This window comes from Vombatus ursinus, unplaced genomic scaffold, assembly GCF_900497805.2.
Source record: "Vombatus ursinus unplaced genomic scaffold, bare-nosed wombat genome assembly UNPS02014832.1, whole genome shotgun sequence".
Lineage (NCBI taxonomy): Eukaryota > Metazoa > Chordata > Mammalia > Diprotodontia > Vombatidae > Vombatus > Vombatus ursinus.
Window position 1 is genome coordinate 62,263,274 of NW_020954610.1, and position 21,373 is coordinate 62,284,646.

Sequence of the window (21,373 nt, forward strand, 5' to 3'; positions counted from 1 at the left end):
CCACTTTTTTTTTAAACCAGTCTTCCAGTGATATATAGCTGAAAGTCAAGAAATATGATAATTTCCAAAGAAGTGAAGTTAAAGATCACTCAATGGGCAACAGAAAAACACACGGAGCTTAGGAAGGCTGAAACATAATAAAAATAAAAAAAATTTCACAGAAGTAACATAAAGGTATATTATCAGAGAGCTGTATAACTAGAAAAAAAAAAGATAAGCAACCTCAAGGGATAACTAATAGAGAACTCACATATTCTACTGGTATCCAAGAAATATCAAGATTTCTAGAGATAAACCTTTAGCATGTTGAGTGGACCCCTACAGCAGATTTAAGGGGAGACACGGACAATACATGAACAGGATGGGCAGGCATAGATGTACTATGATTTGCATGATTTGGATTATCCAAATCAATGAGATCACAAATCTATCAAAGAACTGAGGTCAGTATCATGTCCCCTCTTGATATTCTTTATTTTCTTTCTTTCTTTCTCACTCCTTGTGAATACTGGTGATGTAGGTGTTATCCCCAGTCAGGTACTCTTCATGGGAATATTCTGTGTACGTACACTCCACATGAATGTGCCACAGAGATGTGTTCTTGCCCCCACCTTATGACACTGTATATCCCCTCTATGTATATGCCTCTTCAACATGTTTACTTTTCCTCACATACCTAGGAATAGTTGAAAAGATTAATGTGTGGGCTGTAGGCTCAACACAGAATGACTCTAATGTAGATAGCGAGAATGCTGGGGAATTTTTTTTAAGACACTTGAAATTTCAGACCTCTCACACAGACACACATGAATGGCATAGCCAAAGTACTCTGTTTTTGCCATTTGAAGAAAACAGTACTGACAAAGTTGGCCACATTTTAATGGTATCCTGTGGGTTACAGCTTCGGCAAAGACGTTTAGTGAAACTTACCAGCATAAATCACAAGGCCATAACACCAGTCTGTGTTCCGGATGGTGCAGCCTCTCAGCAATATGTTCTCATTGTTCAAAGCATGCTTTTCACCCTCATAGATCAATATCCCTGTGAATTCGTCCAATCTGTTATTAGGAGGCTCACACCTGACTTCACCTGAAGAAAGATAAAAGATAAAAGAAAGATAAAACTCATGGAGGAAATCACATGCACGTCCTGGGATGTGGAGACGAAGCCCATAGGCAGTAGAGAAATAAATATTTCCTTTCCTAAGTATGTACTGGGGTAGCTATGTGACATGGTGGATAGAGTGCTAGACCTGGAGTTAGGAAGACCTGAGTTCAAATTCAACCTCCGACACTGTGTGACTAGCTGTGTGACCCTGGGCAAGTCACTTAACCCTGTTTGCCTTAGTTTCCTCATCTGTAAAAGGAAATGGCAAACCACTCCAAGACATTTGCCAAGAAAACTCCAAAAGGGGTGACAAAGAGTCAGATGCTACTAAAAATGATTAAACAACAAAAAGTAAACATTTCCCACCCCTTTTCCCAGCTTTTCTCCTCATCACATTTCTGGGTATTTACAATTCCTTATCCCATTACAGAAAGACAATGCTTTCTGGATATTGGAAGGAATGAATTTTGCATGTGGCATTGATCACATACACAGAGAAAGAACTGAATAACAAACAGTTCACGAAACACAATTTTACCAATTTATAAAAGATCTAAATTTGAAATGATAATGTAGCCTGACAATTTCCAAAAGCAATCTAATTCTTAACGGACCTTTAAAGGTGGTCAGTTTCTCCAGGTTATCTCCCAGGTTACTGGTGACAGTCAAGGCTTGCTTCACTTTCAAGTTGGTCTCCCTGGAGTCAAAATTATACATACATATATATTAATGCATATAATTATATTTATAATTAACCTATGACATATAAATAAAATTATGTATACAAGCTATTATCCATCTGTGTGTCTATATATGTATATATACATAAATATATATACATACACACACACACACACACACCCCGATGCACTCACACTCACCTACAGGGGTTTCACAAAATATGCTATATTTAAAATGGAATTGGGTCATGCTCCTCTGCCCTAAGAAGACCACAATCTCGGCTCTTTCCTGAGAGTAAATATACTTAGATGGTTCTGAAGAGCTAAGCATTGATCCTGAAGTTGTAACTCCACTAGTAAGCTTCTCTCTATATGTTCCTAGATTCAAACTGAGGTAGATGACTAGAGATCCTAAAGAAATAGCAAAGAGAGCCTTGGAGATGAGGCTTAGAAAAAGATGGCAGGGTTCCTAAGCTCAGCAAATGCAAGGGCTGAAACTCCTGCATATCTGTGACTTCACACAAACCCAAAGGTAACCTTGCTCAGTGATTAACAGGCATCTGAATAAAGAAATGGTAATAGAAGTAAAAACTACAGATGCTTTATAACAACAAATGGGCACAGAGAGGACTGGGGAAATAGTTTGGACAGAATTTTAAATGTTAAAGGAATGTAAATGTAGACTCTCTAAATGATCTCAAAACTTTAACATCTAAGCTCTATGAAAACAATTCCAAACTTTCCAAAATATTTTGCACACCCTTCAGAATAGAAGTCCTGCTGTGATGCTACCTCTTGGTGCGGAGGTGACTATATTTCAAGACCACGTTAGGAGAGCACAAGATTCTACCTAAGGAGGAAGAGGCCGTAGAGGCCATTCAGTCCAATCCCTACCTGAAGCATGAATATTCTGTACAGTTCTCTTGGCCAGGGCACCTGGAAATACAACCTGTTTATTCTTAAACGTTGCAATATTTTTTCCTAATGAAGAGCAACTTTTTCTTGTCACATATCAAGCAAACACCTGTTGGAGTTACTGATACCTGACATTGTTGGCTTTGTTAACCTAACCTAACCACAGGCTGGAATACTCACCCATCTAGTTCTGCAGTTTCTATGTAGGTCAGACTACTGGGTTCACTACTGGAGAGTAACAGCACATCTGCCTTAAGTTAAAGAAGTTAAAGAAGATGAAGAATGATGCTAACAAGAATAATCCTTCACATATGTATAGATCTTCACAGTTTTACAAAGTAATACCCATATATACTTGGTTTTTATTTGATTCTCACAACAACCCTTTATGAAGTTAAGCAATTTACCAACATCATATAGCTAATAGCGTCCATGGGAGAAAAGCTGACAGCGAGATTTTCAGAAGGATGCCATGACAGAGATGGTGACTGCAACTCAAGGACTTGACAGAGATGGTGACTGCAACTCAAGGACTTGATATATATTACTAGCTTCCTTAGACTGGGATTCAACTCAAATTCTCTATAAAGTCACCTCCTTGCCTCCCCTTCCCCTATAAAAACCTCAAACTTGGTCACTGATATTTGAAAGACTGTGGGAAAGGGCAAATGTCCCAAATGGACAGAGATGGAAATGGGAAGAAAATAGTTCGCACACTGTAGACCAGTGATCTTGATTTGGATTGCTGACAGAATTCTTGAATGTATTATTAAAGTTATGGCTAGGGAACATATAGAAGAGGAAGCAATAATCACACAGACCTAGAATGGCTTCAGCAAGAAATGGTCATACATTGTACACAGTAACAGCAACATTGTGTGATGACCACCTTTGACAGACTTGGCTCTTTTCAGCAATGCAAGGATCTAAGATAATTCCAAAAGACTCATGATGGAAAGATCTATCCACATCCAGAGAAAGAACTATGCAGTCTGAATGCTGATCGAAGCACACTATTTTCTCTTTTTTTTTCTTTCTCGTGGTTTTTCCCTTTTGTTCTGATTCTTCTTTTACAACACAACTAATGTGGAAATCTGTTTAATATGATTGTACACATATAGCCTATATTAGACTGCAGGCCATCTTGGGGAGGGGGAAAAATTTAGAACTCAAAATCTTATAAAAATGAATGTTGAAAACTAAAAACAAATTTAAAAAATAAATTAACAAAAACCCTCAAATTTGGCCTAAAGCTGGGAACAAAATGGGGAGAAGCCAAAGCTTCCTTAGAGGTGCGTGCATTAATCCTTGTTCGCTACAAGGCAAGGCTACTATAACCAAGGTTGATAGAAGCAGCTGAGAGCCCACTGAAGCCAAAAGATACTAAGTTACAGGGAAATAAGGTACTCACTGTGACAGAACTGTTATTTTGTAGTTTTATTATATCCCCCACTTTGATGTTCATCCACTTTTCTTCCTTTACCCTGCAGGAAAATAACCTTTTAAATGGCTGCTCTGAGGCCCAGTTCTTGGGCCAGCTGGAGGCCAAGAAACTAATAATGCTAGAAGTAGGGCTGAGACTGTCCCAGAGTACAGTACCAGCTGCAGGAATGGATTCAAAACTCTAGTGGAGTTCTGATGAATAATGACTCACATTTATACTGTAGTTTAGGCAGTACTTTCCTCACAATGTTAAGGGCTGTTAAGGGGTCCCCTGCACTTGCCTTTCTGAGTTGCGACATTTTCCAGAAACACTAGATCTGGAGTATGCAGGAGGCCCTGAATGGGTCAATGACGAAGCCCCACCCCAGCTGACATAATTTGTTGTTTGCACCCCAAGCTGGATTCCCTCTGTGTCCTTGGGAGGCAAGATAGGTCCCAGCTAGTCTGTGCCAGACTGGGAAAATACTTGTGAAGCTGGAATCCTTTGCAGATAAGATCTTGCTATCTTCATAGTCTAGGGGTTCCCATAGAGAAAAGAATTTGTCTCAGTTCCCTACAACACTTCCTCTTTCTGCTGTAGCTATTCAAATACTGTCCATAACTGAAGATCCATTTGGACTTCTATCTCCTCTGTGAAGCTTTTTTTTTAACTACTCTAATTATCATTAATCTCCCTCTCTTCTGAACTCTTATGCCACTTACAATATATACCACATAATTTAGTACTTATATATTGTTTCATGTACCTCCCTAACTAGACTCTAAGCTCCTCAAAGGCAGAGACCACTTCATCATTTGTCTTCCCCATAGCACATGTAAGATAGGCTGTGCATATAGTAGATGTGATTGATGTGTTGAGTGGGGAGATTGTTGACAGTTCTGATGAGTAATTGCTCTTGACAACTGTGGATGTTCATACAACATCCTTTACATGCTACTGTAATGGGGACCAACTGAGAGACTGAGTCAAATATAGAGAACTGAGTCAAATTTACAAAAAAGACATTCCCCAATTGATAAATGATCAAAATATAGGTACAGTTTTCAGACGAAGTAGCCAAAGCTATCTATAGCCATATGAAAAACTGTTCTAACTCACTACTGACTGAAGAAATGCAAATTAAAACAATTCTTAAACAGTACCTCATACCCATTAGATTGGCTAATAGGACAGAAAAGGAAAATGACAAATGATGAAGGGGATGTGGGAAACATGGGGCATTAATGCACTGCTGAGGGAGTTGTGAAATGATTCAACCATTCTATAGAGCAATTTGGAACGATGCCCAAAGGGCTATAAAATCACGCATACCCTTTGATCTAGCAATACCACTAGTAGCTCTATATCCTAAAAGACATAAAAAAGCAAAAAGGAAAAGGACTTATATGTACAAAAATATTTATAGCAGCTCTTTTCTTGTGGCAAGGAATTGGAAATTGAGGGGCTGCTCATCAATTGGGGAACGGCTGAACAAGTTGTGGTATGTGATTGATGGAATACTATTGTTCATTGGGAAATGATGAGTGGGATGCTCTAAGAATAGAGTGGAGAGACTTGCATGAGATTATGCAAAGTGAAATGTATAGTGTACAAAGTAACAGCAGTATTGTAAGCTGATCAGCTGTGAATGACTTAGCAATTCTCAGCAATATAATGATCTAAGACAGCTCTGAAGAACTTTTCATCTGTTTTCTTTCACAACATGACTATTATGGAAATGTTTTACATGACTACACATGTGTAAACCTATGTTGAACTGCTTGCCTTCTCAATGGGGGAGGGTGGGAAGGGAAGAAGGGAGAGAATCTGGAACTCAAAAGTTTTAAAAACTAATGTTAAAAATTGTTTTTACATGTAACTGGGGAAAAAAAATACTGAACAAAAATAAAAAAACTAGTTCACATTTTCATATCCATCCTCTCATCTTTTCCCAAATAAATAGCCTTACATTGAGATCCCTTCCTCATTTTGTGCCTCAACTTCTCTGTTATCAAGCAAGGTTAATGAACCCTCTTTCCCAAGGGGTGTGTAAGGAGGATTTCTATATACTTCATTGTCTAAAAAGCACTTTGCAAATAGAAGCAGTTATTGATCAGATCACCATACAGATTCCCATTGGCAAAGATAACCGAGACCACTTCATCATTTGTCTTCCCCATAGCACATGTAAGATAGGCTGTTCGTATAGTAGCTATGAATAATGTGTTGAGTGGGGACACTGTGTTGACAGTTCTGATGAATAATTGCTCTTGACAACTGTGGATACTCATACAACATCCTTTATGTGCTATTGTAATGGGGACCAAATTGTGGCAAATAGTTCTTTCCTCACCTTCTATATTTCAAAGTTATCTAGTCCTCTCCTTGGCAACTACAGTTACTATCTCGCAGACCCTGTCTTTTACTGTTTGGTTCTTCTAATGCATTTGCTCAGAGGTCCTACTATCTCTTAAGTGCTGCTCATCAGGTTAATTTTTCTGCTATGGGAGTCTTCAGGATGCCACAACTATGCAGCATCATTACATGTTGCATTTCAGAATGTGATCCATACATCTGTCTCTCTCTTTCTGATGTGGTTACTGCCCATCACCTCCCTACAAGAGGCATCTGAAGTGCCTGATGTAATTTACTTCTGTGCATAAGAGTGCTACCACAATTGACATGTTGTTGTTGCTGTTGTTGTTCATTCTTCATTCTTACAGAGGACCAAATGTTGGAAGATTGAACTCCATTGGGAGGCCCCTGTCCTTTCCTTCAAGTTCTTATTCAGGGAGTCTTAGAGGTGATAAAGCCTGTTCAAAAAGTCAGATAAGCTGTTTGCAGCAAGATTAGATCCCATTATGTAGGTCCTAATAATATGGGAACTTTAGAGTTCTGTGGACCTTCAATTTCGTCTCAAGTTCATTGTATTAGAGGTCAGTGACTCAGTCTACCAACTACTTTAAAGATGCATCCTGATCCATTTTACATATAAAACCCTATCCCCAGGGGAGTCTGGTGTTCCCCTGACAATACATATTATATATATATGTATATATTACATATTATATATATATACATTTATATATATATACACACACACACACAGAGAGAAAGAGAGAGAAGCATGTGTGTCTGTGTGTGTGTGTGTATGTGTGTGTGTGTGTGTGTGTGTATACAGTTATCCCTACCACATTGTGACTTTTCCCAGTGCGGTTTAGATATATCATGGGTTGGCATAAGAAATTAAATGGGAATTTTTTGAGGAGTTTTGCAGAAGCTGCAGATGACACATGGCCAGCAGATGACAGAGAGCCTATGACCAAATACTTAACCCAAATTTTCCAATAAGGTACTGGAAACACCCCATAAAAGAAAAAGAAAAAATTCAAACTTCTCTAGTACAAAGAGAGGGCCAAAACATTTTATACATATTTTCCAGATCACAGGGGTGCTGTGCTGCTAACCCTTGCAATGTGGAAGGGATAACTGTATACACACATACGTATGTATGTATGTATGTATGTATGTATGTATGTATGTGTATATACATACATTCTCAAGAATGTTGAGATACTATCAATGGTCATTCACCTGAAATGTACCTCTTCCAAATCTCCATCTCCGTGTGTGTGTGGCGGGGGGGCTCCTTGAGACAGGCTGACCCATAACCTCCACAGAATGCTGAAGCTGGAAGTGATTTTAGAGATCAGTATCTGGCCTTGTCCACCTCATCTTAGAAACAACACCAAATCTCAGAAAGGTGTAGTGACTTGCTCATGGTTATAAGGCTAGTACCTGACAGATCCAGGACTAGACTCCAGGGTAAATGACTCCTGGGCTAGGAGTCTTTGCACTGTACCATGCTGCCCTCTTCAGCAGAACCCTCAGACTGCTCTCATTATTATGCATCTGAAAATCAGTCACTAGATTCTGGTGTAACTTCTTCCTGAGTGCTATACAGAGGCCTTGCCTGGAATATGAGGTTCCTGAATATCTGCTTTGGGAGTTTTAGGTGTCTTCTATACTTGTTGAACTGAAAGGAATTTCCAGGAGGAATTCTAAGACCAACTTCCAGGGTCAGTGTTATTACTTCCATTTTGGCAGTATCAAAGACATGGAATAATTTGGGACCCACTTCCTAAGGCTCTTTTCCTCCAAGGAAATTAGCATAAGAATCAAATGGCCTGACCACTAGGAAAAAGCCCAGAGATTTCTCTAAGTGTCTAGAAATCTATATTGGATAAGTGGCTGGGAATGGAATTCAAACCCTGATGATACTTAGAATGCTGTAACAAAATGACACAGGACCAGCTAATTAACACCAACCCCTTCTAAAGACTGCTGAGATACTACCAAAGGTGTTTACCTGAAATGTACCTTCTCCAAATATCAACCTGTTAAAATTATATTTCTCTTTCATAGGTCAACTCAAATGCCACTTTTCCATGAAGCATTCCTATACTCCTTTCCACTTCAATCAGAAACAAATTGTTTTCTCTGGCATCCCATAGTGCACTATATTTTTTGCTCTCAAAGTATTTAATCAGGGTACTACAAAAATCTTAGTGCTGTTTTAAGCAATTAAAGCTTAAAATGGCACTAAGACTTTTGGAACATTCTGTATTTGCTCTACATTATAGTTATTTATGTATATGTTTTATTTCCCCTTTTACACTATAAACTCCATGATGGCAGGAGCCATGTTGTAACCATCTGTCTATTCCTGTAGCTTTAAGTATAATGCTCCGTACATGTATGTGGAATATTACTGCTGAATGAATGGATGTTAAAAACTGCTAGGTATCATTACTGGAGTGAATTATGCTAAGGATCATAGTTTTAGAGTTAGAAGGGACCTTAGGGTCCAATTCTTTCATTTAACATGTGAGAAAAAAGAACACAGAAGTTAATTGATTTGCTGAGGATTACACAGCAAGCAGCTGAGGCAGGAATTGAACTCACATCTTGAAGACTCCAAGTCCAATACTTTATCCAATATTCTACCTACCTGATTGTACCTGTTATTTCTCTAATGACAACCCCACTAAATATAACAAACATAGTCATCTTATCCAAGATTGTCACTCTTCTGAGAAATACTTGTTCCACTCTTCCCACCCCTCAAGCCCCCAATCACAAGTACTTACATGCCATTTACTAGCACTAGAACAGGTTGATTGTTGACTTTCTTGTCATTGTTGTGCCGATACTATAAACATAAAAGAAAAATATTCAAAAAATAATAATAAAGTTTTAATTTAAAAAAATGAGAGGGGAAACTATCCAGAAACATTTGCATGGGATGGAAAAATGTTCTGGACACTTGCCCAAACTTAAAAAAAATTATATACATACATATATATATATATATACACACACACACACACACACACACACATATATATATATATATACACACACATTCTCATACTGCTACTGTCAAACTTGCTGTGTTTCTAAACTTCTTGTTTGAGAAAATACTTACCTCAGGAAGGCTGATCAGTAACAAGAACTTAGCAGTGAAAGGGTAAAGCAATGATAGCACCCTCTTCTCATGTGCTAGGTCAAGTATGATGATGACATGGCTCTGCTCTTTACCATGAGGGTCCCACGGGGTATTCCTGTTAGCCCCAAGCCCCACACACCAATGGAAAGCATAAACATAACTCTTAGGCCTAGAATGAACTACGTAAGTAAGATACTTCAGATGGCCAGGGATGGGTCAAATACTGGAAATATCTACAGAGGGAGGAGAACAAGAGTCTTCACTGTGACTCAGCCCCCTCCATCAATGATATTGAGACAGATATACCAAACCCAGTCTTGATGAATCTCTTACTGAGACTCTTACTGAGTCTCTACTTAATCCTGGAACCTAATCACAAAACAATCTATATACCTCTTCCCTAAAAACTGTCTGATAACTCCTAGATATAGTGCTTCTGGTCAGGAGGATGGCCAAAAGGGAGGTAGAGAGGAAGGACAAGACATCAGAAACACATAGAATTTGAGATCTAGAAGGAGCATAAGAGCTCATTTAGTCCAACCCCTTCATTTTCCATAAAAAGAAACAAAGATTGGAGAGGTTGTGACTTATTTAAGGTCATATAGTTAGTTAGTGGAAGACTAGAGACATCTTTCAGCTTTCAGACTAGTCTTTTTTTCCACTAGACCTTACAGGGAGGAAGGGAGAGAGAGGATAGGTATTAAAAGGTGAGAGGAGGAAAGGAGGAAGAAGAGGATCTAAAAGGAAGAAAACTGGAAGACGATGAAATAGGGGAGAATAGGAGATGGGGAGAGAGCAAATGGAGATGTAGAGGCCTGGTGAAAAAACGAGAAAAAGAGTTAGATAGAATAACAAGGAACAGATACAACAAAGTCTAGAGAAAAATTTCAAAGGCAGGAAAAGGGAGGCACAAAGGGATTAGATGTTGAGAGGTGGTAGTTGGGAATGCATCCATGCATTTTGCAATTCACTTTAGATCTTCAACACTGTCACAGGTTGCTTGTCTAGTTCAACACTGCCTTAGATGGTAATAGTAGGTAAAGTCTAAATTTGACACTTTTGAGCACATACACTTAGTGAGTAGAGCCTAAAATCATATCAGATGGTGGTTTCCTCTGTGATCCAAGAAGCACATGTGTGACAGAGTCCCAGGGATGCTGTTGCCTCTAATATATTTACACAGGAAATATATTCTGGGTTCCAAACCCTATGGAAAGAAATCCTAAGTAGTTACAATCACTTGCATACAGGGATAAAGAAGGTTATAACCTCTAGACCACTGCTGGTACAGGAGCTCCCCTGGATCTCTGACTCTGTCCCAGTGTCCTGAGCTATTAATTCAATACTATGATAATACAACTAGTATGCCTTCCATATAACTAAGTGAGCCTGTATAAGGCCTAGCTCTGACATTGTCTTAAATAACTCTGTTCCTAATGAATAATATGAAGCTGCTTCACCTGTACCCTGGCTCTCAATGTGTCTCCAATTGTAGCTACACTAACTTCTATGGGCATTATCTTTTTGCAGTGCTCCTGTTGAGGCAACCGGTTGACTTTCATGTACAGAAATCTCCTTCACTCTCTACCTGTTTCATTGCTACGAAGGTTATAACTTTGGCTGCTTTTTCCATTTTTTGGAGGCTGCTTCTCTTTCTGTCATGCCTGCAGTCCTCTTCCCCCTGCCAACTTGGTGACCTTTCTTCTCTTGGTTCCAGATTGCTGCCTGTTGCCACTTCTTCTCAGTCATTATTACATACTAGTATTGGGGAGGAATAACACCACCTTGTCCCTCTCTACCTCGAGCTAGGCCATAAACATTCAAGCACACAGTCTTAAGAGACTGTGAGCTGACTTTCTGATATAGTGGAGTTGAATTGGCTCATAAGGACCATCCCATGGAGTATGCACAGAATTAACATTCCCAGTTCTGGGCTCGGAATTTGGGGGCCTGCTATCAGCCATGTGTGACTCAGTGCTAATGGACCCCAATTTGAGGGGCATAAAGAGTCCTCTTATTGTCTGTGGAGCTGGAAGAGATGATGACTCAATGGATGTACAAAGGAGATTGCTTGGCCCCTTTGCCTCTGTCTTTACCTCTAGTTGTAAATCAAGTGGGGACAATTTCAAGCTGCTACCCAAGAGGGGACTGGGGAGAAGGGTAAGGTACCATCATTCTCCTACCCTGGCCTCCAGCTGGCTGAGAAAATGATAAATGACTTGTCACAGTTGGAAAACTGCCATCCAAAAGCATATTTCAAGCCTGGGCGAGCAAGAGCCTGGATTTGGCTGCCTCTTTTATGTTTATTCTCTCCTGATATTAAGTGAAAGAGTAGCATGAGATGCACATATGTAGTAGGCTTGTAGACAACCTTGTGAGTTTGAAAAGTATGGATGCCATGGGTCCTATTAAGTTGTATCTGGCTGGTAGTTGGAGAAACTTCTGCACCAGAGAGGCTGGCCACCGACAAGAATATTAGCCTGAGCTTGCATATTTTAGCAGCAGACATGTAGTACGTGTTTTTGGACAATGCAGAGCGAAGGTAAAATGTAAAATGCTTAATTAGCAGTCCCACAAATTGCTTCATGTTTCACGAGGCATAAATATCAGCCTCCCAGCATACTGTAATGGCAGTGATAAGTTATTAAATTCTGTTACGTTAATACATACTTGTGAATCTTTTAGGATTAGTATTTCTTGTGTGTATAGGAATACATTACCTGTGCCATACCTGAATCATATTGTACATTGAGTATCTTTTTCAATACCCTATAACCTAAGCTACAAGTAAAACCATCCCTGAGGTGCCAGAGTAGACGATTTTAAACGAGCTAACGAGGGTGACAAAAGAGGGCCAGGCTCCCCAGGACTTCACCCAATCCAAACTACATGCCCAGGTACAGTACAGGGAGTAGCACAGTACCCCAGCTCCTATGGGTCTCAAGAGCCTAGGAGTGGAAGTTTCCCCTAGAGGAGGAAGTAGCTGAATTTTAAGCTAGTTTTTCCTCCCCCCATAACAGGTTGGGAAATTCCAAAAAGTATTTCTTGCCCCACCTGACATGGAAAGCTCAAAAGAAAACAAAAGGCCCAATAAGTCACCTCACCATGTCATCAATGGCATCCTTCACTCCTGTCATTGAGAGCACTAATGCCAGAGGGACCACCGTTGTATACCAAGCCAAAGATGATATCTGTGGAATGAGCTGCAAGAGAAAAAGGGAGGGCACCTAGTGTTAGAAAGTAAGAGAGAGTAGGACACATTCTGGGACACCTTTTAAGATAATGGATCAAATCATATTTTTCTAGGAGCTATGGAAATTCTAGGCTCATCAACACAGAGTCCTTTAATTACATACAAATACAACTCCAAGGAATAAAGAAGAGAAAGTATTGTAGGTGGCCGCTAAAACTGTTGTATGGGCTCAGCTGCTCCTGTTTTGGCAGCTAAGTGTTAGCTCCTTTCATGGAGGACCTCTTACTGATAAAAAACAGTGAGAAGGGAGGTGAAGCACAGGGGAAAAAAAAAAAAAAACCTCAATCCTCTAGGCCAAGTTTGAGGTATACTGCTGGGCTGATAAGGATTAGGGGGAAAGTTGAAGAAATTTGCCACTGGTTTGCAGAGGACTCTAACTTTTATTTTTTGTCCTTTTCTCTCTTGTCTCCCCCACCTAGACAGTTACCTTGTGCCTACCTAGACCTATCCTCCTTGGCATTGTCAATGGCTTCAGGGCCTTAGCAGGCTACGGCCATTAGGATATATTGCAGGGTCACATGGAGGAATTGTGTATTAAAAGGGGTCCAGAAATATTTATGGATACATAAAAATGTAAGAAAGGGACTTTTAACTGCAGAAATCCCCAAATGGAACACTTCCACCAAAGTCTCAATGTGTTTATGGCCTGGAGGCTAAACTTTCTTACTCTTATAGGCCTGGAGCTATCTGGTCAGTGACTGGAGGCTCTGCTTTATTCACTTCAAGTGTGGCCAGACTCATGTTAGCCAAACCTGATCACAGCTGCTCAAGAGAACTGGCCTTGAACCCATGCAGATCACCTGGTTCCCAGTTTCACCCTGGCTAAACTTATCCAAATAGGAAAGATACCTTTTGATTTTTCTATGAAGATCTTGTTGATAAAATGTTATTTGAAAAAAAACAAAACACAAACTACTTAAAAAGCATTCACCAAATACCTGGAGGAACAGCAAGAAGAGGAAATATGCATTTGCTGCTCTCTGAAATTGTTCAAATAGATTCATGGGCAGGAATGTGAAGAAATTGTATTTTGACGTCTTGATGGCGTTGTTCTGAAAACAAAACAAAACACATGCTTTGTATAAAAAAGAGAGACAGTGCCTCAGGGATGGATTTTCCCTACAGAGATTCCCCCCTACCAGCTCTACCTCTTCTTCTTGCCAACTCCCACAGAAGTGCATATACCTTCCAGGCCATAACAAAGAGGAAATGGAACACAGGAGTGACAGAATTTATTAAATCCCTGCCCCTAAATCCACCCAGCCCCAAGCCACCTGTTGCCCAGATCCCACTGGGTACCAAAGAGCCCAGCAGCAACAGCTGCCTTGAGAAGCCTTTTCCTCTAACCTTCCTGCCAATGCCATCATCTCTTTCCCTCTTCCCAACTGGAAACTGACTCCCCCTCCCCCACTGAATCCTCATCCTCATGGGAGGCAATCCAAAGCCTCTACTCCATTTTAACCCTTCAGTTCACCCTTCCCTTCCCTACAGTCATGGGCTGACCCTTTCAGGTCCTCCCACCTGACTTGTTGTAGGCAGACAGAGCTGGTTACACTGTTTGGATAAGCAGAAGAATCATTAACTACAATCTCTCTGATAAGATTAAATATGAAGGCCAGCCTGCCTTTCCATCTGACCTTCCAATGCACCCTAAAAACCCCTGGACTTTGCTAATACACCTTGAGAACCTTTCCATCCACCTTACAGGTAAACCTCTCTATGCTGTCTTTCTGAATTAGAATGTATACCCCTAAAGAGCAGCAACTGTCTTGTTTTTCTGTTTGTATCCTCAGTGCTTAGCACAGTGCTTGGTACACAGTAAGCACTTAATAAATGCTTTTCATTCATTCATTCATTCATTTATTGTTTCTTCCTAACTTCCCCATTTCTGTCCAAAGTACACCATCTGTTCAGTCACCCAGGTTTGCAACTTCAAAGTCATCCTCAACTCTTCATTCTTACTTATCCACCCCACCCCCTCATCCAATCAGTTGCCAAGTCTATCTCCAAATATTTTTCGTATCCTTCTCTTCTTCACTTATATACCACCACCACTCTAGTTTAGGCTCCCATTATATCTCACCTGGACTATTGCAACAGCCTCTTAATAAATCTCCCTGCCTCCAGTTGGTCCCTTTTCCAGTCCATCCTCCACCTAGCTACAAAAGGGATAGTCCTAAAGCATAGGTCTGATCTGTTACTCTTCTGCTCAAGAAGTTCTAGTACCCCCTTATTATCCCTAGGCTCAAATAAAACTTCTCTGTTGGATATGTAAAGCCCTTTATAATATAACTCCAGGCTACCTTTCCAGACTGATTAACAATTATTACCTTTTACGAACTCTATATTCCAGCCGCACTGGCCTGCTTGCTGGCTCTCCATCTCTTATCTCTGTGACTTTGGATAAGCTGACTGTCTCCTCATGCCTGGAATTTCCCAACTCTACACAAGCCTTCTTCAAAGTTCAGTTCAAGAACCACCTCCTACGGGGCAGCAAGGTGGCGCAGTGGATAGAGCACCGGCCCTGGAGTCAGGAGGACCTGAGTTCAAATCCGATCTCAGACACTTGACACTTACTAGTTGTATGACCCTGGGCAAGTCACTTAACCCCATTGCCTAGCTTAAAAAAAAAAAAAAAAAAAAAAGGAACCACGTCCTACATGAGGCCTTTCCTGATCCCCCAGTTGCCAGTATCTCTCCCATTACATTTCATTTACTTAGAATATTTTATCTATTTATATGTGTATATGTTGTTTCCCTCATAGAATATAAGCTCCTTGAAGGAAGGAATGGTTTTATTTATCTTTGTATCCCCAGTACTTAGTATGGTGCTTGGCAAATAATAATAATGCTTGTTGACTCATAAATTAATGGTTCCCCTCATCTTCCAGGACCCAGTCACCCAAGTAAAGGGTCCTGGCAGGCTAATGTCCTGGTCTTCCTGCCATCACTTCAGATTGCCCTAAGGTGTACACTTACCACATATTCAAATTTTTCATTGAATTCTTTGTTGTTGGCTTGCAAATGCCTCTCTTGCTCTGTAAAGGAGAAAAAAAAATGAATGAATATTCTTCTGTAGAAACAGCCCTAGGCTGCTAGGTTCCTAATCTCTTTGACACAGGATCCCTAAGTATAAATGTGATTTTTCTCTCCCTTAACTTCTTAATACCAAACCACCTAGTATAGATGTTACCAATAAGAAAACTAAAACTTCCAAGTGTTCATATCTGCAGAATGAGGAAGAGGGTAAAGTCAAAAGAAGCGGAAATTTCCTAATGGAACCCCTCTACTCAACTACCCTAACATATCTCCCTTCCAAATGCACAGAGTCAGCAGCAGGTACTAACATTTTTGTGGAACAGATCAACTCAATCTTTTTGGATTACTGTACCTTCCCATGGCAAAATTGCTGAGGCTGTCCATTTTCCAAAAGTTTATGTTCAGTCCAACTTTTATGAACTTATCAGGACACAGACCTGGCAACTACCTTTGCAGGTGCTGCAGCCCCCTGCTGCCTCAACAGCCACAGCTACTGAAGATCAAGAAAAGAAAGTTTTTCCCTACCAAAATTTTTGTCATTATCAAATGGTTCAAGATCAGAAACAAATATGGTTTTATCAATGAAAATAATATTAAAGAAGATGCATTACCACTGCCTTTGCTATTGTATCCTAACCTGACTGGGTAGTTCCATCTGATCTGCAGATGAAACCATTTATATGTGTTGTCTCCCATTAGAATATAAGTTTCTTGAGAGAAGGGACAGTTTTTCTTTTCTATTTTTATCCTCAGCTCTTAACATAGTGCTTGGCACATAGTAAGCACTTAATAAATGCCTTTTCATTCATTCACAGAGAAGAGATCCATGGCACTAACTATTTAAATATAAGCCACCTCCTCTATTAAACTGTAAGCTACTTGAGAGTAGGATCATACAATCACAGAACAAGAGATCTCATGATTGGCAAAGGGAACTCATCTAATCCAAACCATAACCAAAAGGAATACCCACAAGTGGTTTCTGCTTAGAGATCTCCAAGGTGGGAGAACCTCTTCAGGTAACCTGTCCCACTTTTGGACAGCTCTAATTATTAAGAAGTTTTCCCTAACTTCTAGCCTAAATTTATCTCTTCACACTTTCACCCACTGCTTCTGGTTCTGCCTTTTATAGTCAAAAAAAGTCTAATCCTTTCTCTACATGACCTCAGCTACTTGAAGAAAATTATGTTCCTTTTGAGTATTTTCTTCAGGCTAGAGCATTCCCAGTTCCATGGACTCAAGATCTTTCACCATACTGGTTGCTCTCCTCTGGACACTATCTTATCAATGTCCTTCTTAATTTGTAGTGCCCAGAGCTTAATGCAGTATTCCAGATGATGTATGACAAGGACAGAGTACAGTGAGACTATCATAGCTTTATTCCTGGAAACTATACTTCTGAATGTAGGCAAATTTGGTTTTACCTACATTTCCATATTACTCTACTGATTCTTACTGAGCAAAAAGTCCACTTAAATCTTCATATCTTTTTCAGACAAACTTCAATCTAGCCAGGATAATCTCATCCCTACTGAATTTTTCCTTTTTAATTTCAGCCTACTGCCTGTCAAGATCCTTTTGGATCCCAACCATAATCCTTTATGTTAGCTAGCCTTCCAAGCTTAGTGTAATCTACAAATTTGATGAGCATGCCATCATCTTTTACAGCTTCTTCCATCTGACCTCATCATTCAAATAAAACTCGTGTCTCCAAAATTAAGAAGGATTCATCTTATACCTTTTCTCCATCCCCCTCTTCTTCCCAGAAACTCTCTCCCCTCTAGGTTTTTATGACAGTACTCTCTCCTTGTTCTCTTCCTACCCATATGACTGCTACTTCTCAGTCTCCTTTGCCATGCTCTCTAATGGTAGGTACACACCAAGGCTCTGTTCCTGGGGTTTCTCTCTATACCCTCTTCGTGATCTCATTTACTCTTGTGAGTTTAGTTATCTCTGTGGTGCCTGGAATACTCCATTCTAACCACTACTTCTTAGAATTTCTGGCTTCCTAGAAAACTCAGCTCAAAGACTACCTTCTGAATCAGGCATTTCCTAGTCCCCTTGATACCAGCACCAACCTCTCTAAAGTTACCATGTAGCTACTCTATATGACTCTTTTATATACATACATACATACATATGTATGTATGTATGTATGCTGTCTACTCCATTAGAATGTAAATTCCTTTGATGATGGTTTTGTTTTTGCTTTTTTTTCTTTCTATCTCCAGTACTTAATACAATATTTGGCACATTGTAAGTGCTTAATAAATGCTTTTTGACTGATCAACCAATGCCAGCCATGTTCACGTTGAACCATTAACAACGATCCTCTGAATCTATCCAACTAACTTCGAATCCATTTAATTGTATTCCTATCTAGGTCACATCTCTTCATCTTCACAAGTACATGTTTCCCTAACATTATCTTAAACATTTTTGTACTCAGTGGCAAATCTCTCCCATTCCCCACCGCACAACCCCCAACACACACAGGACTTGATACACAGTAGGAAAACAACAAAGGTTTGTTAAATGAATGAATTCTTCCCTGACTACTCATAGATCCATTGATATTTCTAAAGACTTGAGTATAAGTGAGGAGACTTTCCTGTTGTAAGCAAGTAAAACTAATAATGAAGTTAACCTGCTATATCTAATAAGATACATCATGGTTGCTGTTGTGTATGGTTAGTCAAAAATGGCAGAGTTTATGTAATATGATAGAATCACTAGTACTTTTACACAACCAAACTCAAGTATTTCTGGAGTCAGTTGGTAAAACTGTAAGGATTTTGAGAGAACAAATGAGTATTAAGTCATCAAAGAGATAATGTGTCATGTCCTACCACAGCCTCCCAAGTAAAGGGACATTTAAATTCCTGCTAGAGGGACAGCTAGGTGGTGCAGTGGATAGAGCACTGGCCCTGAAGTCAGGAGGTCCTGAGTTCAAATCCAGCTTTAGACCAAACACTTAAAAAAATCCTGCTAGACAAAGCCAGCTTTAAAAGGAAAAAGAGTGAAAAGAAATGATAGCAAATTGTGAAGAATATCCAATGCATTTATTTCTAGTAATTTTGACCTTGATATATCAGCTTTCTTCTTTAGCTCAGGAGCTCCTACTCTGGCACAGGATCCTCATATATATAGCTTTGTGTACCCACCCAGTAATGTCTGCTATTTGCACTGATTTTTGATCTGGACTCCTGTACCTGCACAGATTATGAATGCATTTTGATTTAGTCCTTTACTACACCTCTAATTATGCTATCCTCTCCCAGACTCTGGACATATCTCTTCACTATTCTTTGAGGAATTCTGAACTTTCCTTGGCTGGGTTCCCTATCTTCAATGTTTCCCAACACAGTTGCTTAGAGAGTATAATCTGATCAGCTGTACTTGACTCTCAGATGCCACATAGTGGCCAACTGCAGCACTATCTCACCTACACTAGATAATTCCTTTTGGGTTAGAGACAGTTGTTTGGTATTGGCAGTTTGGGAAAGTAATCTGAGCTAGGAAATCAATGATCATTTATTGGCTCTGGGTATGCCAGTCATCTCTATTCTGTAAATGAGCTGAGATTAGAGTTTTTTCCCAAGTAGGATAATAGTAACTTAGTAGATGGTTCTATAGGAAGCTAAAGGTTTAAAATAAGAGAAAAGGTAGACTATTTCTGGCCCCTTGAAGGGAGCTGAAATGAGAGAAACAGGTTCTTGGAATGATGACATCTGTAATCCAGGCTATGCAGCCTCTAAACCTAGATGCTATCCCAGAATAAATGAATAAACAAATAAATAAATTCACATACCCTGGTAGGATTACAGACTAGTGCAACCTACAAAACATAGTAAGGTTATGTTACCTTTTGCCAATTATCTTTAACATTAGCTCCTTCTTCAGCATGTGGAGGGTTTTCTTTAGTAATAGCTTTAGGAGATTTAAATGAAAGTGAATCCTTATTTTCCACTTGCTGAGGATTGCTAAATCTAATGGTTGAACCCTATATCACTAGTTTTGAGTTGTGTGTCATGCTTTGGGCCAGGACTATTGATACTGGTTCAAAGCACACGTTTTATACTCCATGTACCTGAGAGAGTAGGTTTCACTAACAAAATTCTGTTGGTTTGTGAGGGGCTACAGGGAATTAGAGTCTGGTCCTTGGGCAACTGAGCCATCAGGGCTGGGTGTAGGAATTTGCTCTTGACAATCTTTTATGGTTTTTTAAAAAAATTTTTAAATTTAATTTTTATTTAAAATTTTTATTTAAAAAATTAGCAATATCTTTTGTTTTTATTATCATTTTCTAATATATCTGTCCTATTTACCCTACCTACAGTTATCTCTTATAAAGAATAAAAAAGAAAGAAAAAAAAAGCTGTTCCGCCAAACTAGCCAACATATCAACTGAATCCAACAAGACATAAAAGGTTCCATAGCCATTGTCTCCCACTTCTGCAAGGAAGGGAGGGAGGTGAAATTTCAATTTCCTTTTCAGGGTCAAACTTGGTCATTATAAGTATACAATGTTAGGTTTCAGTTTTTGTTATTTCTGTTTACTATATTGTTGCAATCATCATGTATACTGTTTTTACGGTTCTGGTGTTTTGTTTTGTTTTTTTTCATTTTTTCATTTCACTTTTATGCTAGTTTTTTCTTTAAATTTCTACCTAAGTTCTAACCTTATTCATCAGTAAACCAGAGGAAAGATAGCTGTAAAAGAATCAGCAACTGGCTTCTAGGCAATTTACCTCAGGCAAATTAATAAGGACAGAGAAAAACAAATCAGGGGATAGGATACAGGAGTAGGGAACCTATGGCCTTGAGGCCACATGTGGCTTCTAGGTCCTTGAGTGAGGCCTTCTGACTGAGTCCAAGTTTTACAGAACAAATCCTTTTATTAAGGGGATTTGTTCTGTGAAGTTTGGATTCAGTCAAAGGGCCACACTCGAGGACCTAGAAGGCTACATGTGGCCTTGAGGCCACAGGTTCCCCATTCCAGACAGAACTTCCAAGGGCCAGAATCACTGATACCTGAAGGATGAAGGCGGCAATTTTAAGATTAGTGTTGGATGACATGAATGTCAGAAAAGGAGTCTTGGGGAGTGGAATGGGAAGTGTCTTCTTCAACCATGGAATCCACAATGGGAAATTAGACTAGAAAGCAGGTTCTAGAGGAATTTTAAATCCTAGTAACTATGGCAACACACATCTACATCGGGCTTTAAGAAGCCAAAAGAAATACCCTGGATTTGGAATCAGTAGAGACCTAGGATGAAATCACAGCTTATAAGCAACACAACAAGGGGCAGAGCCAATATGGTGGAGTAGAGGCAGCAATGCAGCTACATTCTCTCAACATTCCCATCAAAACAACTTTAAAATAACACCTCAAATCAAATTTTGGATTGACAGAGCCAACAAAAGGTCAGGATGAAAAATTTTTC

At 39.5% G+C, this 21,373-nt stretch overlaps 1 protein-coding gene across 1 annotated transcript in view; it reads right to left on the bottom strand.

Annotated features, from left to right (window-relative positions):
- LOC114025871 (phospholipid-transporting ATPase FetA-like) overlaps positions 1–21,373 on the bottom strand; it is a 112,642-nt gene that overhangs the window by 74,436 nt on the left and 16,833 nt on the right. The window contains exons 2-9 of the mRNA XM_027839390.1: positions 15,867–15,925; positions 13,826–13,939; positions 12,739–12,837; positions 9,276–9,337; positions 4,114–4,186; positions 2,883–2,953; positions 1,722–1,804; positions 931–1,089 (exon numbers count right to left, since the gene is read on the bottom strand). Of these exons, the coding sequence (XP_027695191.1) occupies positions 931–1,089; positions 1,722–1,804; positions 2,883–2,953; positions 4,114–4,186; positions 9,276–9,337; positions 12,739–12,837; positions 13,826–13,939; positions 15,867–15,925 (720 nt within the window). The remainder of the gene's footprint in view (positions 1–930; positions 1,090–1,721; positions 1,805–2,882; positions 2,954–4,113; positions 4,187–9,275; positions 9,338–12,738; positions 12,838–13,825; positions 13,940–15,866; positions 15,926–21,373) is intronic.